Here is a 25,000-nt window from a genome sequence, read left to right as displayed (position 1 = left end):
CACACACACACAGGCACACGTGTGTGCACACGTGTAAGCGTTGACGCCGAGAGGATCTGTCCAACCATCTTAGTTTGGACAACTAAAAGAAGACACATCCATGATGTGAAGGAATACACATTTCCCTGTCTGCTATCCCTCCTCTTTCCCTCTCATCTCGAGCGTATGGACTAGCGGTGCTGGTTCTGCTCATGTTCTGGTGACTCTGAGAATGAGCTCAAACCGTTTCCTGGCCTGTCGATGCCAACGTACCTGCTGTGCAATCAGTATAAATACACTGTTCAATTAGTGTCAGCAAAAACGTATTAGCAGCACCTTAGTTGTTTTTAAATGACGTGTGTGTGTGTGTGTGTGTGTGTGTGTGTGTGAGAGAGAAGGAGGTGGGGGTGAGGGGGTGTATTTTAGGCTGCTGGGAAATCCTGCTTGCTTGTTTACTTATCAAGTGTTTGTTTACATTTGGGTTGCTGGTGTTGTGTGTGTGTGTGGCATGTGGTGTCCATGCATGCGTGGGTTGGTGGGGGTCTGTGTTTTGACGGTGGGGTGTGTGTGTGTGTGTGTGTGTGCTGTTTGGCATGCCCACAAGAGACTCTGCAGACCCATGTGTTGCTGTGTGAAGAGGGGAGATAGACAGGTATGTCAGAGACAGACAGATGATACACACACACACACACACACACACACACACACACACACACACAGAGTGTAGTGTTCAAATTATTGATCTGAGTTTTTCCTGTAAGCTTTGGAAAACACTAGGGAATGAACACAGGGACAGTTAGCCCCCCCTCCACACACACACACACACACACACACACACACACACACACACACACACACAAGGGCAGGTGTTGCTGGGTGTTATCTGAGAGGCAGTGGCTGAGCTGGGCTGCTGTTATCTGGGCTGTGTGTTCTTGCTCCAGTAGAGCTCCACCTCCATCACACAGCATCTTATCTCTCTCTCTCTCTCTCTGTCTCCCTCCTTTTCTCTCTCTCTCCATCTCCCTCTCCTCTTTCTCTCCTTATCCTTTCACTGTCTCATTCTCTCTGTTTCCTATTTACCACCTGTTGTCATTTGAATAGGCAATGAAGTACAGCTGACTTGTTTGTCCTGATACAGTAACAGTCACACAAACACACACACACACACACACACACACACACACATACTGCACCTCGCTCAGGTGAATTGGGGACATCTGTTTTCTTTCCTGTCTTCTCTACCTCATATGCCCTACACCCTACTTCCTCTATATGCCCTAGGCATACCCCGACCTGTTCTTACCCAACTACCACTAACATTTCCTCCCTAGGCCCTACACCCCGACCTGTTCTTACCCAACTACCACTAACATTTCCTCCCTAGGCCCTACACCCCGACCTGTTCTTACCCAACTACCACTAACATTTCCTCCCTAGGCCCTACACCCCGACCTGTTCTTACCCAACTACCACTAACATTTCCTCCCTAGGCCCTACACCCTGACCTGTTCTTACCCAACTACCACTAACATTTCCTCCCTAGGCCCTACACCCTGACCTGTTCTTACCCAACTACCACTAACATTTCCTCCCTAGGCCCTACACCCCGACCTGTTCTTACCCAACTACCACTAACATTTCCTCCCTAGGCCCTACACCCCGACCTGTTCTTACCCAACTACCACTGTGAAGGAGTCTGGAGGTCTGGAGCTTGTCCTTTGGCATGGAGGTGGGCGGGGTCTGGAGCCGGAAGCCCGCCTTGTGCTGTGGAGGTGGGCGGGTTCTGGCAGCCATTTGCTTTATTAGCATTCTACAAGAGCTCGTTAGCAGATCGGCTCGTTAAGAGCGCGAGCACAGCAGCGCGGTGCTTTATGTCCTCCGTGGCCTATTTTGAAGCCTTCCTTTTTTATTTCTGTCATTTTACAGTGAATTGTTAAAACGTGGGGGGGGGGTTATCGTGTCATTTTGCAGGCGTGACAGTGGTAGACATGGCAACGGGTGGGTTAGTCGTGGAGGGAGAGGCGCGAGCTGAGCGTGTGCACACGCCTCGTGCAAAAGCATGCTAATGAGATCCATAGTTAATGAGATGTAGACGCCGCAGTGCTTGAGAGTGAAAACACACGGCCGCTTTGAAGTGTGAGACGGGGAACGAGTCGAGAGGCGCGCGCGCACACAAAAATACATAGAGCTTCATTCATCTGGCCATGGGTTAATGAGAAACAGGCATGGGAAAAGTTGTTGCAGTATCATCTCTCTCTCTCTCTCTCTCTCTCTCTCTCTCTCTCTCTCTCTCTCTCTCACACACACATACACAGACACACACACACACACACACACACACCTCGGCGACCCCTACACCCTTGCCGTGATCACCGGTTCATAAATCTACCAGGCCTTGAGGATTCACACCCATGTGTCTGATTCTCACTGCTGCTCACTTCCCCATCGCATGAAACGAGAGAGGAAGAGCGGGGACGAGTCAATGCCACAGAGAGATGAGAGAGTTGGAGAGGCGGAGAGAGGGATGAGGGAAAGATGATGATGATGATGATGATCATTATTATACTTTTAAAACTATACTTGTTTTACTGCAATACTGCTGTGGCAAAACTGAATGTGGTCATGCCATTAACACTTACTGAACACACACACACACTCAGAGGAGGGAGAGAGGGTGATGGACAGGGTGATGGAGAAAGAGAAGAATGGAGAGAGGGTGAAGGAGAGAAAATGTTGGATCACTGGTGAACAATTGTTCTCTAACCAAAGCTTTGGCAGCACAAATGCGCCCTAGTTATGCCAGTAGCGAGAGGAAGAGGGAGATGGATCAAGTCCAGTAGCACTTTGGCATCAGAGGATGGAGGGAAGAAGGTTAGGATGCAGACAGGAGGGTGATGGAGAGAGAGGTGGAGAGGGGGCGAGGGTGGGTGGGTGTGTGAAGGGGTCCGCAAAGACGCTGTGCCTGTTCCGTGAACATGGCAGCTGCTTTAATCTTCTGGTGTTGAGTGTTTATATCTTCTGGGACCCTACAGGAGCCTCACCCCTCGTATGGTGCGTGCGCACGCACGCACACACACACACACACACACACACACACACACACACTTCTCAGCCAATTCTTGCTTTAACCCTTGCACAACCCGTGCAGTAGACCTGAGAGAGTGACATCTGTGAGACAATGATGTCAAATGTTTGGGGAGGTCGGGGTCATTTCTCCATGCACGGACTCCTCTGCGCGTGCGCGCGCGCGCGCGCGCGTGTGTGTGTGTGTGTGTGTGTGTGTGTGTGTGTGTGTGTGTGTGTGTGTGTGTGTGTGTGTGTGTGCAAGCTGTGAGCTGGAGCACAGCCTGACGCACATGTGCACAGTAGACCACAAAACCTGCTTTTGCATGTTTGAAGGAAATGTATTAGTACATCCGAATGATCTTAGACCAGATTTAAAGCTTTTAAAGTGAACATGGGATTGTGTGTGTGTGTGTGTGTGTGTGTGTGTGTGTGTGTGTGTGTGTGTGTGTGTGTGTGTGTGTGTGTGTGTGCGAGAACGTGTATGCATGTTTGTGTGTATGAGGAGGAAAACCGTATGTTGCACACCATTTTGGGGCAACCATGTGCATTCATGTATATAACATGCATTATGCAGAAAGGGCTAGAATACTGCTCATTGGCTAGACAGCATCAGAGCGGAGCTTAGACCCTGTCCTCTCTCCTGTGGCTCAGGAGACTGGGCTAAGGAATCGTGAATCATGACCGACGCACCATGTCAGTGACTTGGGTCAGCCGCTGCGGTTACTGATGCTAAACGGTGAATCTCTTCCCCTGGAGCTTAAATGACTCCGAGGTTAAAAGTGCAGAACATCGAATGTTCAGGGGTGAGTCCCGTAGGAATCGCAGCCTTTTCGATGCTTAGACTCCACAAGTCATTTAGAATGTTAATGATGAACCGGGGTCGAGTGTATTCGAGTGTGGGGATGGTTTGGGCTCCAGTAGCTCACGCTGATGAAGGGCATTGTGGGTTGATCTGGGAGTGGCTGGAGGACTCTGGATTTAGCAAAGCAGGGTTGCAGCAGTGGAGGAACATGGCTTGGTGTTCCCTGAGCACATGCAGATTGCAGGCAGGAGGTGGTGACGCAGTTGGCAGTCACCCATCTGCTCCTGCAGCCGCAGCAGGTGAGCGTGACAGTTAGAAGGTGGTGGAAGTTTCTAGATGTGGTCACCAGCGTCTCACATGCGCTTCCTCTTTGGTGGTTTGCTGTGTTTCTCCGTCACCCTGCCAGAGATACGAGGACGACGTGGACGTGTCATAATCGAAGGGCCACATTCACCGTGAGCAGTCTCCATTCTGTCTCCAGTCGCTCTCCTGAGACATGACTGTGTCTGTTCTGTCTCCAGTCGCTCTCCTGAGACATGACTGTGTCTGTTCTGTCTCCAGTCGCTCTCCTGAGACATGACTGTGTCTGTTCTGTCTCCAGTCGCTCTCCTGAGACATGACTCTGTTCTGTCTCCAGTCGCTCTCCTGAGACATGACTGTGTCTGTTCTGTCTCCAGTCGCTCTCCTGAGACATGACTGTGTCTGTTCTGTCTCCAGTCGCTCTCCTGAGACATGATTGTCTGTTCTGTCTCCAGTCGCTCTCTTGAGACATGACTGTGTCCGTTCTGACTCCAGTTACTCTTCTGACATGCACAACTGTCTCAGTTCTGTCTCCAGGCTCTCCTGACACATGGGTCTGTCTCACTTCTGACTCCAATCACTCTCCTGAGACATGGCTGTCTCAGGTCTGACTCCAGTCGCTCTCCTGACACGGGACTGTCTCAGTATGGACTCCAGTCTCTCTCCTGAAGTGAAGCACTGGCTTGTCCTTGGGAGAGAATTGAGTGGAATTAACAGATTAACAACTGGGAATGAACAGATCAATTCCAGGAGAGTGAAATCTTCGAACACAACAGAAACCCTGGTGTAGTTGCAATACTATACTATAAACCCACACACACAGAAGTGGGGGTGACTCGGGTTGCCTTGCCACGCCCATGGGAGTAGGAACGGAGAACACGAGAGTGCGGACCTGGAGGGGTGGGGCTTCACATGAGAGAATGGACAGGGAGGGGCAGGGCTTCACACGAGAGGACGGACTTGGAGGGGTGGAGCTCCCCAGTGATGGCCCTTCACACGAGTTCTGGATAGATTCCCCAACCCCAACTCTATCTGTACTCTTATTGGTCAGTCTACCCATCGTTCGGTCGGTTGCTCGTCATCTGCCTGTGTCTGTGTTTTTCATGCAACCATCATATTTCTCGAGACTGTCTGCTTCTAATGTACGGGATGATTGAGTGTGAGCCTTTAACAGTGAATGCGGTAGCTTCTGTTTTTACCTGCTGGGCTGTGAACATTTCACATGTTTCACTGTTCACATGTGGCATTCACGTGAGATGCGTTCTTGTGAGAGGCTTACTTGCCAGCAAAGTTCGCTGATACCTGCGTGCTTATTTTATACATGGGTTGTAGCCATTAATTGTTTAGATGTATGTAATATGTATTGATTTATTGTGTTCCAAGCAGCAACACGAGAGAGAGAGGGGCAGAAATAGCAGAAATAACCCTTGGGCTCCCTGCCCTATGTTGTCCACGATTTAGGACTTTGCTCCTCGAAGGTGGGCGGAGCTGAGGTGGGCCCACATGGGTGCAAGCAGCAGTGGGCCCGTTGCTGTGAGGTCCTGCGCGTGCGCCGTTGTATGAAGCATTAAAATTCTCCGGCCGTGTGAAGGGGTGCACTGGCGGGCGGATGAGTTTGTAGCTGCAGTAACAGCTGTGTTTGCCGTCGTTCTATTTTCATAGCAAAATAAACCATATGAGAGAGTGTGTGTTCTGATTGACTGACTCGGTCACGTTTCAGTGTGGAGCATGCAAGCTAGTAAATGGTGAGTGAGGTGGTTTCTGGTGATATGCAGTTGTCTCCTCATCGTCTTCTCAAATTGGCAAACTGCAGTTATTATTTTACTAAGGTTAGCTAATGGCTTCGTGGAGGCTATCGATTCCACTTTCTTGTAATGTGGGATTTTTGTGACCACGCTAGGCGATGAGATTATCGTAATTCCTGTTAATCTGATGTGATCTACAGTGCTCAGTGTGAAACAGCTGGCTAGCCATCGTACACGTTTTAACACATCAACAGTGTCTCGGACATTGAGGCCAAGCTTGTCCTCCCCAGGGTGACGTGTCCTGTTCCACAGACTACGTCCCCATCGCAGAGAGCTGCACGAACGAGCGACTTTTCCTTATTGATAAGTATGGTCAAAGAGTAGAAAGTGGGCTAATATTTCAGCCCACTTCAAATCCGATGAGCTGTGAGGAGAGCAGGCTTCTAGAAGCTGGTGGTTTTCCCAGTGGTAGGACACAGAAGACCGCTCAAAAATTCTGTTCCCTTCTGAGATTTCCAGGTGCTTCAGATGTTGTATTGTTGGCTTGCGTGATGGATAATATGCAGTAAGTGTCAAATTTGTGCTGGCTTTTTAAAAAAAAAAAGAGTAAAGAGAGTGCCCCCCCCCCCCCCCCCCACGCAAGCACACACTCACATGCACACGTGCACACACACACACACACACACACACACACTTTGGCTGGGAGTCTGTAAGGAGAATACCTGGATTTTCCGATCCGTTCGTCCGCTGTCGTTTTCACGCGACAGCCGTGACGCCGACCCTCGCGCAGGGTCCCTTCAGCTCATCACCGTGGCAACCAGTCGGGCTTGACCCGGGCCGGTCGAGTCAGCCGCCGGTATTTCTGCCTGGAGGGGCAGGCGCCTCGGTCCTTCGGTACTCGTCGTCATGGCAGCGGCATGGAAGGTTGGAGAGGTGTGTGGTGGGTGGGTGGAGGAAGAGTGCTCCATCAATACGTGGATCAGAGTGGTGCGCAGGGCAAGCAGAAGGTGTGGGCTTTGTCGACAAGAAATTTAATTTGCGGTGCCTTTTTTTTTTTTTATGTCATTTTGGCTCATCTCCAGGCCTGATCGTCCCACTCGACCCACGTCAGTATAAAGTGACACCCTGCATGCACACGCACTCCCACACACACACTTCTGCGCACAGCTCTGGGAAGGAAACGAGACCGTGCAAAACCACCTAGCAGTGCGCGCCCACTAAAAGCAGGGCAAAGGATTCAAAGGTAGCAAAACTCGCCGCCATGACGCAGGCGTCGTTACGTGGGGCCGAGCTGCGTCCGAGCTCAGCCATTGTTTTCTGGCTAGAAGTAATCTGTTCACCAGCATGGTGAATGGAGGGGGAGGAGTCAATCTGTTCACCAGCAGGGTGAAAGGAGGGGGAGGAGTCAATCTGTTCACCAGCAGGGTGAAAGGAGGGGGAGGAGTCAATCTGTTCACCAGCAGGGTGAAAGGAGGGGGAGGAGTCAATCTGTTCACCAGCAGGGTGAAAGGAAGGGGAGGAGTCAATCTGTTCACCAGCAGGGTGAAAGGAGGGGGAGGAGTCAATCTGTTCACCAGCAGGGTGAAAGGAGGGGGAGGAGTCAATCTGTTCACCAGCAGGGTGAATGGAGGGGGAGGAGTCAATCTGTTCACCAGCAGGGTGAAAGGAGGGGGAGGAGTCAATCTGTTGCAAACAGGAGGCAAGTATGTATGTTACTGAGGTAGACGTTGTAATTAGGGAAGTCCCCCTCCAGGGCACTGTGTTTGTAGCTCCTCCGCGGTCCATGTTGATTTGTGCGCGTTCACTTAAACTGTTCCCGTCTGGTCTCAGCACAAGCTGTGTGTGTGACGTAACGTCTCATGACGCTTGTCACAGGAAGACGCAACAGAAGCCCTTACGGTTGTCTTTCTTCATCCAAATAAAGCCAAAATATGGATTTGTAATGCAAACTTAAAAAAGGAAACGAATAAAATGGATAGATAAGCAACCGTATCAGATTCTGATCGGACGCTCCGCATCCCTGCTAAGAAAAGAGAGTTATGGAGCAGTCTGAGGTTTAAAGTGTAAGGGTGGGTGTGAAAGGGTGTGATTGGCTCATTTTCCTTTCCCTGTCAGCGTGGAACACACTATGAATCACCAGGCAGGTTTATAGTCCTGCTTTAACCGGGTGTGTTGATGCTGGTGTCTCCCGTGACGGTACACTTAATGAAGATCGACTGTTTAATGACGTGGCGTTACGAGTTCCTCCCGTGGCACCGTGGAGCTCGGCATCCGGCGGAATAACGGACCACGTGTGTGGCGGGAAGAGGGGAGCACGCGCTGCCTGGCGTTCCGACATCTCTCCTGCAGTGCGAGCTGTCTCACCTCGCTGCAGCCTGACGGGCCGGCGTGGTTGCGCTGAGGTGCTTGGCCCCCCGGCAGCAGATGCCATCGCCGCTAACGTGGCCTGAAATGTCTGCAGCAGAATCAACTTCTCCCTCTCTCTGCCTCTCTAGTTCTCCCTCTCTCTACCGCTCTAGTTCTCCCTCTCTCTGCCTCTCTAGTTCTCCCTCTCTCTACCGCTCTAGTTCTCCCTCTCTCTGCCTCTCTAGTTCTCCCTCTCTCTACCGCTCTAGTTCTCCCTCTCTCTGCCTCTCTAGTTCTCCCTCTCTCTGCCTCTCTAGTTCTCCCTCTCTCTGCCTCTCTAGTTCTCCCTCTCTCTGCCTCTCTAGTTCTCCCTCTCTCTACCGCTCTAGTTCTCCCTCTCTCTGCCTCTCTAGTTCTCCCTCTCTCTACCGCTCTAGTTCTCCCTCTCTCTGCCTCTCTAGTTCTGCCTCTCTAGTTCTCCCTCTCTCTACCGCTCTAGTTCTCCCTCTCTCTACCGCTCTAGTTCTCCCTCTCTCTGCCTCTCTAGTTCTCCCTCTCTCTACCGCTCTAGTTCTCCCTCTCTCTGCCTCTCTAGTTCTGCCTCTCTAGTTCTCCCTCTCTCTACCGCTCTAGTTCTCCCTCTCTCTACCGCTCTAGTTCTCCCCCTCTCTCTACCGCTCTAGTTCTCCCTCTCTCTACCGCTCTAGTTCTCCCTCTCTCTACCGCTCTAGTTCTCCCTCTTTCTCCCTCTCCCCATCCCTCTCTCTCTCTCTCTCTCTCTCTCTCTCTTTTCCTCCATCTCCCGACACTGATGCTCCTGGACTTGCGAATCCGTCGCTACATGAAGATGGGAGGGGGGGGCCCGCTCACGCCCCGCCCTCCTGTTGGGTGTGGCACTCCCGTGGGGCGCTGAAGCCCTGGTTGCTAAGAGCTCAGGGCTTTTATTCCCCTGTGGACACGCTGGACCCTCACCCCGCCCGTGTCTGGCGCCTTGCGTAAGGAAAGCGCTGCGCTACTCGTTATGTTTAAATATTGCAGCACGGTGTAATTATAATTATTCTCGCAGGTCAGGAGTAGGAAATAGCAGAAAGACTCGGATCCTGGTTTTATTTTTAAGGGGGTGTGAATAGGGAAGTAATTTGCTGGTGGTCCCCTGGTGCTGTGAAACAGCCATTAACATGGTGCTGAGTGACAGAGTCCCGGGCTGTTAAGCTAACCAACCCCCCCGGCCAGCGTCTGAGCTCCCTTCTGCCGGTAATCCATTTGCCAACTTCAATTTCACAGGCTATTCGTCCTGTTTAACCGGCACCTACACCACCACGCAATATTTGTGGAACGCAGGGAGGTGGAGGTGGGCGGAGCAGACGTCTGCGGGTGGGGGGATGGGGGTGTTTGGCTGTACCGGCTCCTTTAGCGACGGTCGCCACGGCGACAGAGCAGCAGGGCCAGACTTCCCCGCGCAGCCTCCCGGCGTTTCCGTGACGGCGCCGCTCCAAGCGGAGCCTCCCGCGAGGAGCCGGGAAAGTGACAGCGTCCCATCACAGCCTGCCGCTCGCGGATCGATCCCCTATCCGAACAGTCCGGTCTGGACCGACGGGACGTGGCTCTGCCCCCCCCCTGAAGGAAACCTGCGGGCTGAGGACAGTTACAGTCCACATCGTGGTAACGAGCAGGACACACGTGTCACAGCACTGGCTTTTGTAAGACTGATATTGCGGAAGGGTGCGGTGTAGAGTTTAGTCCTCTTAACAAATCCGGTGTTTTCTCCTTTGCCTGCTGTCTCGGGAAGTTTCCTGCGGTTGTCCAACTGTCGGTCAGGACCACACGGGCTGACCAGGTGATCTCAGAGCTTCCCTGGTGTGTTTTCATTTTAATATGCTCCATATTCCAATCGCATTCATTTAAACATACTCTTGCTTTCTTTGTAAATAGTTTATCCACATAGAATTTTTATTAGATTCTTTTGCTAAATAACAATATTTATCCCAGAGACTAAAATAGCGCACCGTGACTTTTCCCCACTCTCTCTCTGCACCTGCTACTTAAAGTGCATCATCTTTGAAAAAACAAGCTATTGTGAACAACCTACTGACGTGTGTCAGTGATCCGATTTTATTTTTGTCGACCCCACTACCTTAGCGTTCGTGCGTGTTAACTCGCGGCTGTCGTCGGGGTCCCTCCGTGTTCTGCCTACGGTCGGCCCGGTTGGCGAGGGGCGGGGGGCTTGACGCTCGCGCTGTAACGATTTAACACTCCAGATGTATGAAAAATGCGCTCGGAGGGACAGGGGATTACAAACATGAGTAAAAGCACACGGAGGCAGTAAGACAGACGATCCGGCTCGACTAAATTAGGTCACTGCCTTCGAAAGCCAGCGCGGAGGCGGGCAGGGATGAGTGGGCGGGGCTCCGGGGAGCGACTCTCGTCTGCGAGTGGCCGGATGCGCCGCGTTAATGACCCCCGACGGGTGTTTTGACCGTAACTCATTTCTGTGCGTAATCTCGCCTCCCCGTCAGCGCAGTGGAAGGCACGTCCAGAACTCTTTTCGGGGCCACCCGTTCTTTTCTGTCCCCAGCCCAAGGCTCTCTGTCTGGGCTTCACGCTGATCAGGGAGTGGGTGAGCGGCGGAGCCTGGGACTTCAGCACGGAGGAACTTCGGGGCACGGTTGTCCTGTAACTGTGTTATCCATGACCTCCTAATGTCATCTTAATCTCGTTTAGCAGTGCAATGAATTAGTCGATTATAGAATCAAGGCAGAACTGTTAAGCGAACACACTCATTTAAAAAATTCCTCAGTAATTCCGACATGGTTCTCCCAGCGTATATTTGAACATTTAATGGGTGAACCCTGTGGAAAGGGCTGCGATTCCTATATGTGCTTCACCCGGCATATGTAAGTACCCTCATTAAAACTGACAATGCTCACTTCATCCTCATAGTTGCTATTTAAGTTCCAGTGCACTGGAGTACGGCGCTAAAATAGCAGTGCGCTGGAACACGGAGCTAAAATAACAGAGTCGCTGCCAAGTTACTAGCAGATTGCACTGGGCCTGGCACAAGGCACTGTGTCCTGGCATGTGTTTTGGCACGTCGTACAGGTAGTACACACCACTGGCTATAGCTTTGAGAATAGCGACAGTAATGACAACAATGAGACAGAAGAGGATTCTCTCTCTTGATTAGATTAGATTAGATTAGATCGGATTAGATCGGATTAGATTATAGTTTTTTCTTCTCCTAAAAGAATTCTTTCCATGCTCCAACAAATGTTAGATACAACATGTGTAACATCCAAACATAAGATTACATGCGTTTACATCAATGGGCTTTGTTCCGGTGGGAGTGTTTCCCCGAACTTCTTGCGTGCGGAATTCCGAAGCACGCCATTCACTGCAAAAAAAACGGACAGTCTGTTCCAGTTAAAGCATGTGGCGGTTTCGACATCATAGCAAGCCAGGTGGGTGATTTTCTCACTGGTGTGTGTGTGTGTGTGTGTGTGTGTGTGTGTGTTTATTGATTAGATTTATTTATTTATTTTTTGCTGTCTCAGGTATGGTGTCACGTCTCTGACGAACTCTCCTCCTCCTCAGTGTCCCGCCCGTCGCACCCATGCCGATCTTTTTCCGGAGCTAACGACACGCATCTAGTAGGCGGCGGCTAATTAAATCTGCGTGAAACCCCAATCAGGGCTCCTTCCCATTAGTCACAGGGAGCTGAAGCAAACGCCCCAATTACCCTCCGCCAGCATTCGGCAAAGCGCCTGGGAAACTGCTCGGCGGGCCCTGGAGCCCCCTGTGCCGATCTCACAGCTTCCGTTACGAGGTGTTAGAACAGATCATTCCACGGGAGAGGGGAGAAGACAACAGGCACCCTGCCGTTCACCCAGTAACCCCGACCCCTTACACCGGACAGGGAGGGAGCTGACGTATTCTTACTCGAATCGGAATGACGCATCCATACACCTACATGGGCGTGGATCTTACTGCCTGTCCCACATACTAACCCATTCTTTACTCATTAGCCCTGTCACACCCACCTCAGCAGGCTCCTCCTCCTCCCTGCCTCCCGTCTACCCTTCTCTCTCTCTCTCTCTCTCTCTCTCTTTTTCTTTCTCTCTGTCTGTCTCTCTCTGTCTCTCTCTCTCTCTGTCTGTCTCTCTTTCTTTCTCTCTGTCTGTCTCTCTCTGTCTGTCTCTTTCTCTCTCTCTCTCTTTCTCTCTGTCTCTTTGTCTGTTTCTCTCTCTGTGTGTCTCTCTGTCTGTCTCTGTCTCTCTCTGTGTGTGTCTCTGTGTCTCTCTCTCTCTCTCTCTCTCTGTGTGTGTCTCTGTGTCTCTCTCTCTCTCTCTGTCTCTGTCTCTCTCTGTCTCTCTCTCTCTCTCTCTCTCTCTCTCTCTCTCTCTCTCTCTCTCTCTCTCTCTCTCTCTTTCTCTGGGTGGGGTGGTGTGAGTGAAACTCAAACCGGAATAATTATGGATGAATTTTACTCATCACTGTTATGCCCAGGGCATAAAAAAGTCAAAACTATCCCCTCTAGAGCTCATCTGATTGGTTCCTGGGCTGAGATGTTCTGAAGGAGGAGATGGCCGTAATGATCAGGCTGTCGTCGGGAATGTCGTGGGTAAATGACTGATGGGGAGTCTTAGCAGTCTAACTTAATGTCTTTTTAATGAAAGGATTATTGACTTTTGCCGTCTTCCCCTAAGTGATGTCCATGTCCGTGCGTGGGAAAGCGTAGCGCTGATGTAGGCGGCAGCCTCCTACAGGATGCACCTACCACGCATTCCTCTGTTCCTGCGATGAGAGCTGGAAAGAGACAATGTCTTCTGTTTTCTTCTTTTTCCTCCGGTGGCACGTCAGAGTCTTTCGTCACTTAACTGGAGTGAGTGAGTGAGTGAGTGAGTGAGTGAGTGAGTGAGTGAGTGAGTGAGTGAGTGAGTGAGTGAGTGAGTGAGTGAGTGAGTGAGTGAGTGAGTGAGTGAGTGAGTGAGTGAGTGAGTGAGTGAGTGAGTGAGTGAGTGAGTGAGTGAGTGAGTGAGTGAGTCTGAGCAGTACTGCCTGCCTTTCTACTTCAGGCAGCATCTTCAATGTTGGCAGCCTTTCCACTGGGCCTCTCTTCTCCCTCCGTGAGCTGGGCAGGAGGTGCAGGGCTCTGGGGGGAGGCGGCTCCCCTGCACTCCAGCCCTTCTAATGGGCTCTATTGTCCAAGGCGCCGCTTGGCAGCTGCTGCGGCTCTCGGCCCGCGTCTTGCTTTCGCTGCTCGGCTTGCAGAAAAGGAGGCTGTTCGCGTTGGTGGACGGAGCTGAATGCAGAGACCAGGGACCCTGGAGGAGAAAAAGGACACCAGACAGCCCAGACAGGAGCAGAGGAACACTTCAGTAGTTAGCAAATCTCTCCCTCTCTCTCTCTCTCTCTCTCTCTCTCTCTCTCTCTCTCTCTCTCAAAGCCCGTGTGAAATCCCATTATGCCCCTGAAATGCAGAGAGGGCCTTCTGTGGCTCATGGCTTTGAGAGAGAAGTTGTACGCCCCCCCCCACTCGACCCCCACCCTCCACCGCGGGAGCTTGCGCTGCGACTGCAGGCCCGTCCCGCCCGACACTCCACGCCTTTTCCGTTGCTATGTAGAAGCGAAGCGGGGAGACCGCCGGAGGGTCTGAAAGTCCGGCGCGTGTCTGAACAAAAACGCGTCCCGACTGAGGTCTGCCGAGACTCGGAGTCGGCGGCGACCTTTTCCATAAAGCCCTGGCGGGTGGCCGTGTGCTTTCACCGCGGCACGTGGCGTGGGCTTTTTGGGGTTTTTTTTTCTCCCCGGCGGTTTTAGCCAAGGCCAGTTTTCCTTTTGCCTTTTGCTGCCGCCAAGCCCCTCCCCCTGCGTGCTCCTGTAATGCGCTCCCCCGCGCAGAGTAAATGAAAGCGACCCTCGGTGCCACGCGATGCGGGCGGAGGCCTCCGTCTTCTGCGCCCGTGTCTGGATCACACCTCTGACTAAGGCCTTACCTCATACTGACACCTGTGTTGCTTTGCTTTCACATCTCCTTCATGTCCTTTTTCTTCCTGTTATTTATGTTCCTTCTTTTGCTAACGTAGGCTTTGTTTTGATTTGGTTTTTTTTCCCTTCCAGATACAGAGCGCATCTTTTTCTTATTCTTCCTGAAAAAGAGAAACTTCACCCCGCGCGTGGCTTGTTCAGTCCTCGCCGAACGTGCGAACTCACAGTGGGACACTAAAACTGAAATGTGTATGATAACAAAAAAGAGATCGCTTTTTCTGCAGTTGTCCTTGGGCGTGCCGGTCAGGGCTGACGGGTCTTTGGAGCAGGCCCGTCGCCTGGTTCGCTCCGGACAGCAGTTTGCAGCTGCTCTGTCCCTTCTGCTCTTTGTTAGCCGATGGTTGGGTGCTCTTAGACGCCGTAGTGGCCTTTACAAGTCTGACGTGCACTCTGTCGCTCGGAGAGAGGGAGGGAGGGAGGGAGATGGCGTGGGGGAACTCTCGGCGCTCAGCTGGCTTCCTTCACTAGCAGACGTTGGGAGGAGCGGCGCAGCGGTCCGCGTGGCGGCGGCGGCGGCGCCGTGTGTTCCTCCAGCTCCTCCACCCCGTGAATAGGTCGGTGTCGGCCAGGTAAAAGGTCACGTTTCAGACCCGAATCCGTTCTATTATGCGCAAAAACAAACAAAGGAAGTAAAATCTAACAAGCAGAACAGCAAAATAACCCCCCCCAAAAAAAAGGTCTTAGGAGGCCTTTGCAGTGTTTAAAGTCCTGTTGGCTTTTTCATTGCTTTGGTTTGTGACCAGGACCGGTGAAAGCAGGGGCCCAAGTGTGTAGCCCTGCGGCACACCGCGCACAGTTCCGTGTGGGCTTCTCTGCTGCTCGGCTGTAAGACTTTCATGCAAAGATTCACTGATTCCTTAGCAGTTGGCGAGTCACTGTGGCTCGACATCACTGATAGCTAAAATAATAACCCATAATTACTTAAATACCTTTAGGTAATTAGAACAGTGGAGTGTTACCGCACAAGCACTGGGTGTGTGTGTGTGTGTGTGTGTGTGTGTGTGTGTGTGTGTGTGTGTGTGTGTGTGTGTGTGTATGTGTGTTTGAGGCCTTGAGGAATGGCATGTTTAAGTGATATCGCCATGACAACAATAGCCGCAAAAATGCCTGCTGACACAAATATCATGGCGCCCAGGGTAATACCAGGCCTCAAACGCATTCACAACTGCCCCTGGTGTTCACACACACAGCTTTCCTTGTGCAGTTCCACCTTCTATTTCTTCTTCGTTGCTGTTAAATCAGCTTTGGGCATCGAGCGAGCCGTGTGTGTGTGTGTGTGTGTGTGTGGGGGGGGGGGGTCTGTCCGTCCGGGTGCCGCTTCACAGAGGAGCGAAGTGGTGTGATACTCCCAGTCAGTGTGTGGTGTGGTGGTGCCCACAGCCCAGACGTGTTGGCATCCCTGCTCAGATTTCACCACCAGCTGCAACATCTCTCGCCCGCTTGCCGTGATGAGTAGTGGCCCCTGGCTCCAACGGCTGCGTTCATCTCTGCGCCATCAAGGTGGCCGTGTAGTACATCTCAGTTGATCTCGCTGCCGCGGCTTTTACAGAAAGAAGAAGCCTCGTTGTACAGACCGCTCAGAAAGAGGAAGTCTTACACCGCGGGGCAGGGGTCGAGGGGCGCCGGCCGGGTCGCGGGTGAGGGGCGGGGCCAGTCTGTCACCGTCCGTCACAGACGTACTGTTCCAGCGCTAAACCTGCGAGGCCCCTTTGTGCGCATGTTCTCGGTTTACGTGCTTGCATGGGAAGCTGCGGCTTCTAAACCGTTGGCGGTGTTGCTTGCGTGTGGGGCGCGCGGCCAGCAGCGACCGAGCAGGAGACGCTGAGTGTTTGTCATCCAGGCTAAGGAAAGAATATGTGCAATGAGTGTGTGTGTGTGTGTGTGTGTGTGTGTGTGTGTGTGTGTGTGTGTGTGAGAGAGAGAGAGAGAGTTAAAAGGCAGTTCCTGCTGTCTCTATAAATAATCGAATGAGATGTGGTTTGGTTGCCATTAGGTTCGCTGCTGTCTCTCTGCTTTTCCCCCAGCATTGACACACCAGCGTCACAGGCACTGTCTCTCTCGCGGTCTCTCTCTGTCTCTCACGCTCGCCGTCTTCGCAGAGTGTTGTGCCGCTGGTGTTCCGTGCAGTGCACTGAAACACTGTGCCGAGCCCTCGATGCGCTTCACGTTAGTCACTTTTGCTGATTGGGTAAATTGTGCCGTGGATTGCAGAGTGCTCGTTTGGTAATCCTTAGAGTGGTCAGGATGCGGGAAGTTGGTCCCGATTGGTCGGGGTACGGTGGGCTGGATTGGGGGGGTGCCGTTCCGTTTCTTAGGGAGTTGATTTGCATATTGTGGAAGCCCCGCCCCATCCTCTCCCCTCTGTACCCCCTCTTCACACACACACACACACACACTCACACACACACACACACACACTCTCTCTCTTTCTCAAACCATCACGCAATGAGTCATGTACCTGCTGGGGTTCGAAAGACCGAGCCTTGGGAGCTTTTGAAGAACCAATCAGCAACGTATCATTCGTTTATAATCTCAGTAGTCTCTCTCTCTCTCTCTCTCTCTCTCTCTCTCTCTCTCTCTCTCTCTCTCTCTCTCACTGTCTCTCTCTCTCTCTCTCACACTGTCTCTCTAACTGTCTCTGTCTCTCTTCCTCCCCCCATACTGCGTTACTACTGGTGGTGTGGAAGCTGATTGTCTCTGACATGGTCTTCATACCAAAGGCTTCACCTGAGCTGTGTGTGTGTGTGTGTGTGTGTGTGTGTGTGTGTGTGTGTGTGTGTGTGTGTGTGTGTGTGTGTGTGTGAGCTGCACAGCTCTGCAGTGTACCTTAGTGGCATCCAACCATGATGTAGCGTGCAGTGTCAAACACACACAGACAAGAAAGTGTGCCCTGTACAAACCCACTGACCCTAGGTATAGGTGTAGGGGTTGTGTGTGTGTGTGTGTGTGTGTGTGAGAAAAGCAGAGATGTTTGCATGTGTGTGTTACAGCACGATTGCCCTTGCCAGGAAAGGGAGTATGGGAACAGCTGTTTCCTACACACACACACACACACACACACACACACACAGACACACATTCACTCTCTGGGGTCTCACTGTGGGGGTCTGCACCTCCCCACCCTTCCATACCAACCAAAGAGACACTTTTTCCACACTGAGCCTTTTTCCATTTTTGACTTCCTCCATCCCTCTCTCCCTCCCTCTCTCTCTCCCTCTCTCTGGAAAAAGGAATACCCACCCGTTTACATATGCCACCAGCACACCAGAGGTGGAAATGAACACACTGGCTGGGCGGAACAACATGGACGGTTTTTACCGGTGCTCCAACAATGGAAAAACACGGGGCAGCACGCAAGCTTACTTGAAGGCTTTGCCTGTCCGGTTACGGCACTGCCTATGACCCCCGACCCCCCTCCGGGAGGTCACGCAGCCCCCGGTCAGTGTCAGGTTCACGTTCGGCCTAGCCCTTCCTCCGAAGATGCACTCCGAAACGCAGCGCCCCACGCAGTGGAACCCTCGCGGGGTCGCCCCTCTGGCCGGACGATCCGGCCTCTGTTTCGTATGTCGCTCGTTTCCCGTCGAGGAGTTTCACCCCGCAGGAGATGGTTTGGTAAATAATTGACAGCAAAACGCTGTGAGCGGAATTGATGTTTCCTTAATAACTAATTGATGCTTGGTGGGAGTGTGTACGCGTGTGTGTATTAATATCGGCATGGCTGTCTGTATTCCTGTGCCAGTGCGAGGCTCAGGGTTGGAATGTGCACACACTCATTACGTCCTGTCCCAGATCGGATGGGAACTGGAACCATATGAACCTGTTCAGCTGAAATAAGCTGGAATCACACACTGGGGCAAACAAGGTGCTGTGTTTGTGCATGTTCACACACACACTCACTCACACACAACATGCTGTTTAAGTATTCTGTTTCTCTCTCTGTCTTTCTGTGCCTGTACCAGCCTATGCGCCTGCCGTTCGTGTGTGTGTGTGCGTGTGGGTTTGTGATGAGGGTGTGGGTGGGTGTGTTTGCTGGGGTCTTCCCCTTCTCCACTCATACCCCACTACTTTCACACGTGCCACAGTTAGAAACACTTCATTCTTTCACAAAGCCTGCTAGTGTCCGAACCAGCCAGTGGATCTGACTGGCCGTGTGAGTTCCAGTGGATCTGTGGTCCGGGGGTTCTGTCACACTGCGTTACACTCTGCTCCCACTCCACCCACCCCCCCACCCCACCCCCCAAACACACCCGAGCTCCACCTCCCATACCATCTGCAGATTAATAATGCAGACAGAAACCCCTCATCTGGACTAATGTTAATGGGCTCAGTCTGATGGACTTTCTTGCATCACACACTCACTCACTCGCACGCACACACACACGCACACGGCCCCACACGGTCCTCTTCGGTCCAGTGCTGTGACAGTTTTGGCATGGCTAATGATCCTCTGATCCATCAACTTGGTGTGTGTGCGTGCATCATGTCTGCGTGATGTGATAGAGGGGACGGTCATTTTCCAGGTGACTGGTGCTACTCTGCGAGAGCCCCCCTATTAACGCTGCTATCGAGGGCTTAAAATAGCATGCGAGACTCATTCGTCAGCAGATGGGGTAACTCTGTCAGAGACCCTCGACTGAAAGGGGCTCTTAATGAAAGTGTGGCCTCTCCCCAACAACAAAGTAGCGCCATGTTTAGGAAGAGATGATAGTAGTCATACGTTACTTTATAAACTCTAACTGCTGAGTAGTCAGATATTCGGTTTATAGTTCACACTGCCCAGACGTTCACCCTTCACCCATACACACACACACACACACACACACACACACACACACACACACACACACACACACACACACGCATGTGCACACGTACATCTCACGCTTCCTCTCCCTGATGACTTTAAAATAGCTGTTTAACTTTGCTGTCTCTCTCTGTGTGTGTGTCTGTGTGTGTTCGCGTGCTCTGGCAGAGGGCGTATGTGAGATCTGGCTCACCAGCGAGGATACTGGCGCGTATGGCCGGGACATCGGCGTCACCCTGCCCAGTCTGCTGTGGGCACTGGTGCGCGAGGTACCCGAGGGGTGCATGCTGCGTGTGGGCATGACCAACCCGCCTTACATCCTCGAGCACCTGGAGGTGAGTCCACCCCCATCGTGCGCCTTCTCTCTGCTGTCCCCGGATGCTTCGGCTTGGAGCCATTAATGAGATTCTTCTCCCGCTTTTCGGATCCCTAAGTCTCGCCTTACGGCTCATAGGTCTCCTTTATGTCCACGTCACTCCCATCCAAACCTGCAAACCTGTCTTGCCGTACACATGCAGCGTGTGCAGCCTAAACGCAGTGCCGTGCTAGGTAAACACACACACTCTCACACTTGCGCTGGCGTGCAATCCCCCGGGTGTGTGGGACAGTCGGAGTTCTCCAGACAGGCGGAGAAATGCGAGGGAAAGCTCTTTCATCCGCGCGGGGTTAATTGAGGTTGTAATTACGGCCCCAAACGTATAGGTTAACTTTATGCTCCGCTACGTCTGAATTAAAAAACTGACGAAGGTTTTTTTTTTTCCCCCCTTAAATGAAAGGAAATAACAATTAAATGCTAATTAGAAATGTAGCCGGGGCTCGCTCTCTCTCTCTCTCTCTCTCTCTTCTCTTCTCTGTCGCGCTAATTTGACGCGTCTCCCGGTCTCTATTCTGTCTCTCTCAGCAGTTAAGTTGTTAACGATGCAGGGTCTTTGCATTCTTCTTAATGGACCGTGATTACGTTGTCACACGCGAGCACTGCCTTCCCGACGGCCAGCACGGGACGTGATTTGTCATGACAGGCGGAAACGGGTGGAGCGCTCCGGAGTGGGCCGGCTGGGGGCAGGTGGCAGAGCAGACTGGTGTGTGCGCGGGTGTGTGTGCGTGCGTGGGGGTGTGTGAGGGGGTGTGTGTGCGTGCGTGGGGGTGGGTGTGTGTGCGTGCGTGGGGGGAGCTGAGGATCTCTCTTCTTCATGCTGTTCTCTGATTTGTTTCTCTCTCTTTCATGAATTTTCTCTCCCTCTCTCTCATGCTCTCACCCCGGTTCCGAGGTGATTCCGAATTCACTGAAGGAGCGGATTTTCGGGCTGGGGAGGGATTTAAGTGGAATTGCAAGAAGTGTTTGGCTGAGGAATGATGATTGTGACTCTCTCACTCGCTCGTGCTAATTACACAGGCCGTAGAAAAGGTGTGTGTGTGTGTGTGTGTGTGTGTGTGTGTGTGTGTGTGTGTGTGTGCGCACGCTGGAGGGAATGGGAAGGAGGCTCTACACCTCAACCACAGAGTGGAAAATAATCAAACCCTCTTAAATTCCTTCACGTTAAACTTTGGAGAGCTTGTGGCTTTGGCGCAGATCCGACTGTTCCGTTAAGAGGCTTCACTCTCCGTATCTGCCAGGCTGTATGCGATTCCCAGGTTCCGAACAAATCCGAGTTACCCCTGTGCCACGTTCTCCCAGGCCTCAGGATCGTGCCTGTAGGCTGATGCTCTCGTGATAACGCTGTTGTTAAAAAACCAGAAGGCCTAACGCCATGATGGTTGTTAATGGCATTACCACTCATCATTCCCACTGTGGGCTTGAAAAAAAATCCCTTTTGGCTTTCTCCAGGTCAGTCATGTTTTGCTCATTGAGTGCTGGTGAAATTGGCCCTCGGGGTGGTGTGTGAGCGCTTCTCCATCCATCAGCGTCGGGAAAGTCGTGCTCTGGGAACGACAGGTGGGGTGGCGTTCCCATATCAACCTGATGGAAGATTACAGTCTTCTCAGTGCTGGTCTTGTGTTCATCACGTGTTGCCTTGTACCTGAGCCAGAACGGATCCAGTATCTCGTTCCACTCCTGATCTGGGGTGAGTTCTTCCTTCTGGTCCAGCCCCAGAATCTGGCCCCGTTACGACCCTTCAAAAGCAAGTCTGCTTCCGTGAAGGGAGGGCTCAGGATGTGCCTGGTCTTCTGGAATTTATTTCCGTGACTTGCTGAGTGTACACTCCACTGTAGGGTACTTCCTGGTGAAGCACACTTCAGCATGTGGAGGTTCAAAGGTGGAGCCTCTTTGATTAGGATGGAGGCATGATGCGTGTGTGTGTGTGTGTTTGGGGGGGGGTATGGTTTGTGGCTGTGTGTGTGCTTGTGGGCGTTTGTGTGTTTGTTGAAGTCTGTGTGGTTGTTTGTGTGTGTGTGTATATAAACGCAATACTGATCTTTCATCTGTCACATGATAACTGGGAACAGGGCCAGAATGGATCCACTGTCTTGTTCCACGCCTGTCCTGGGGTCAGTTCCTCTTTCTCCTGGGGAACACCCACTGTTCTGAGCAGCACAGCCACACCAGCGCCTCAGAGCACCTGGGACAAACCCAGCAACCCTGCTGATGGCCATACCTTCTGCCTCTCTCTCTCTCTCTCTCCCACTCTCCCTCTCTCCTTCTCCCCGATGTGTAGACTTCAGGTAACAGTAACCTTCCTCCCAGGCACTGGGGAAGGATCTCTCCCTGTGTGTCTTTTCTGAGCGCACCAATAGCAGTACTGGGCCTTTTCACGTTAACGCCTCTCTGGGGGCAGGTTCGTCTGCTAGCGCGTCTCCGGGAGACATCCGTGTGCCAGGGTCCCCACGTCGCTTCCAGCCTCCCGCTTATCTGAAAATCCCGCTGAACTACGGCTAATCAAGCATCGAATACCAGGACTTTGATATCGGATTAGAGTGAACAGGACAGTGCGGCCCGGAAGCCTAGCAGTGCCGAGGCTCGTCAGAAGCTAAAAAGTGCGGGGATGCTGAATCTCCTCTTCCAGCTCCCGTTCACATTAGCATTTTGGCTAATGTGTTCTTTTAACGTGCTAATGGAAGTTACGTTGCCCTACGGCTTGTTTTGCTCACCCCTCCCCCGCCCAGGAAACTCAGTTTTGCAGATGAGGAAATGGAAGCTTTTGCTGTGTTTATGTGTGTGTGTTTTAGACTATGTGTGCTAGACTGTGTGTGTGTCTGTGTGTGTGTGTGTGTGTGTGTGTGTGTGTGTGTGTGTGTGAGAGTGAGTGTGGGTGTGTGTGAGAGTGAGTGTGGGTGTGTGTATGTGAGAATGAGTGTGTGTGTGTGTGTGTGTGTGTGTGAGGCTGTAAGTGTGTGTGTGTTAGGCTGTAAGTGTATGTGAGTGTGTGTGAGAGTGTTAGGCCGTGTGTGTGTGCGTGTGCATGCTTGCGTGCACTCCCTCCAGGAGTCTTAGCCACCTGTCAGACCTCTCCTCCCTGATCCCCTGAGGTGAGCTGTGTGAGCACCTCCTCTCCTCCTCTCGCGCCTCTTCCTGGGAGCAGTCACGTGGTCCCATCCGTGTGCTCCTCGGGTTGCCTCCCCTCACCCCACTCCTGCCTGATCCTGCTCACACCAGGTCACAACATACGAAGTTCACTAAACCCGCACGCCAGGACGGAACTCACTGCAGACAGCTCCGGCCCTTTGAACGGTTTCCGCCAGGAAACCACCAGGAAAGGGTCTTTTGTTATTTCAACTTCAGCACCGCCTGGGGATTGCCCGATAATTGTGCCGTGCTTCACACCAGTTGAGTTGTGTGGCAGCTGTCTTGAGAGTGCGGACTCATAACCGTTAGATATGGACGCATTTCCTGGACATTTTCTTACTTGCTGAAAGAACAGCGTCCTTAGATAAGTTTGTCTGAGGAAGACTGTGGTCTGTGTTAGTCTGCTCCAGGCACACTGGAAATGAGGCCTGGAGGCAGTGATTAGCATAGCTGTGTGTGTGTGTGTGTGTGTGTGTGTGTGTGTACGGGCTATGATTAACAGAAAGGTGTGCAATTTGGCAGATCCCGAATTTAAACCGCGCGGGTGTAGGGATATAACAATCCCCCCCCGGAAAAGTGACGGCCAGCTTGCGTTCAAACCCGGATCTGGCGTATAGGGTTGCTTTAGTGCCGGCGGAGCGGCGCGGGTCAGCAGATGCGAGCACGTCTCTCCAGCGGAGACGTGTGGCCGCTTGTCTATTTTCGAGCGTTTACGGTCTTCATCCTCTGCTCCCTTTTTTGTGGCCTTATTTTTTCCCTCTTCCCTGTGGGCCTGGGCCAGCCCGGAGCCGGTCGTGCGTTGTCCAAAGCAAACAGCCGACGCCCACCGAGCCCACGTTTGCCTGCCCTTGAAGAGAAAAAGATGAGAAAATCATCAGAGCGTGAGCCTCAGCCGTCATGCGACGGCCCTCTGCGGTTCTTCAAATCCCAGCTGCCTCAGAGACGTTTAGGGCAGGTTCGTCATGCGTTTGACTTCTTTCTGCACTTCCCTCCGTTGTCTTGCACATGGTTTGGAGATCAGATTGTCCGGATACACTGAGACAATGACCGATTGGTGTCACGGTATTTTTTGATTTTTGTCTTGTTCTCCGGGTGTCTCTGGAGGAGCAAGCGGGTTGTTCCTGGGTCAGTGTGTATTTGAAACTTGTCTTGTACCCTGGGTGTCTCTGAGTGAGCAGGCTGATCCTGGGTCAGAAGCGAGCATGATCTCGGCGTACGTGATGAATAGGTGTTCTTGCTCAAACCTAAAGATAAGGGCATTGTGGCGTGTGGTCATTTGGTTCCGCCCGGGAATACCACGTTCCCGTGGCCCTGCCCACCCCGCCCAGCTACAGGCGGGACTGTCCTCGGCCAGGAAACGGGGCGTCATTAGCAGATCGGGCTGTTGGCTTACTCGCCATCAGCTGCTTGTGATAAACGACCCCTAAAGGGTTAAACCACGTTAAACCACAGGAGACCAACTCCACCCATGCCCCTCCCCCATGGCCATGTTGCGTAGTTGATTGGTTGGTTGGTTGATTGTGGCGCTTATTGTTCCTCTTTGATGGTGACCATGGCAACGAGAGTAAATAAGACTCATATGAAAAGGAATCGCTGCGATGGGTAATCAGGTAGCACTGCGACAAGCTGAATAATTAGGAGTTTTCTAATTAACACGTCAGGGTCATCTTTTCTGTCACGCCCCAATCCAGTCAGCTTTTTTGTTTTTAGTCAGAAATCAAAGATCTCGTCGATCTTTTTTCTACCCGTGGACGATGAGTGTAATATTAAATGCTCCGCTCTTCAGAGAACTCCTTCCTGCGTTTGTATCTCGACCGTTTGCTAATTGGACGCTGGCATGAAAGCCCCGAGTGAGCGGAGGAGCAAGCAGGACTGAACAATAAATCGCCTGCTAACCGTTATCATGACTAACTTTTGTAACTTCCACATCACGGAAGGAAGCAGTGTGTGTTTGGGTCATCTAACCGATGTTTTGTTGCTGTGGCACGCTTGATGTCGGAGGTTCCAGATGTGTTTGCAGCGGTTTGCATGACGTTTTGGTCATAACAGTGCAGGGCGGACTCTACCCATGTCGCCTCAAGGGTGCGCCAGTGCACGTTAATATGTCGCATAATTGGAGCATCGCCCGATGCCCTTATTGCGGCTTCCTGAAAAGGTCAAGAAGGTCATGACGTGAGCATTCGTGAACCTGAGCCCAACCTCACCGTTTCACGCAGTGAGACCTCGTTACTGAGCCCAAGCTCATCATTGCGTTCAATGTGACCTCGTCACTGAGTAATAGTGATGTCAGAACAAGCCAGCGTTGGCGCGCGTCCTGGGAGCAGGTTAGTGGAGCGCTGCAGACCCTTCAGCCTCCTCTTCTTCAACATGATGAAGGTGGCCAGCACGCTGGTCATGTGGTCAGAACGCCA

General features: G+C 52.1%; 1 protein-coding gene across 5 annotated transcripts in view; it reads left to right on the top strand.

Moving 5' to 3' along the window:
• cdkal1 (CDK5 regulatory subunit associated protein 1-like 1) overlaps nucleotides 1–25,000 on the top strand; it is a 205,495-nt gene that overhangs the window by 93,440 nt on the left and 87,055 nt on the right. For all 5 annotated transcript variants that reach the window (XM_081695706.1, XM_035530938.2, XM_035530937.2 and 2 more), the window contains one exon: nucleotides 19,256–19,422. In XM_081695706.1, the coding sequence (XP_081551832.1) occupies nucleotides 19,256–19,422 (167 nt within the window). The remainder of the gene's footprint in view (nucleotides 1–19,255; nucleotides 19,423–25,000) is intronic.

Source organism: Electrophorus electricus, chromosome 14 (genome assembly GCF_041902795.1).
Source record: "Electrophorus electricus isolate QZ-2024a chromosome 14, ASM4190279v1, whole genome shotgun sequence".
NCBI lineage: Eukaryota > Metazoa > Chordata > Actinopteri > Gymnotiformes > Gymnotidae > Electrophorus > Electrophorus electricus.
This window is presented reverse-complemented; position numbering and strand designations above follow the sequence as displayed.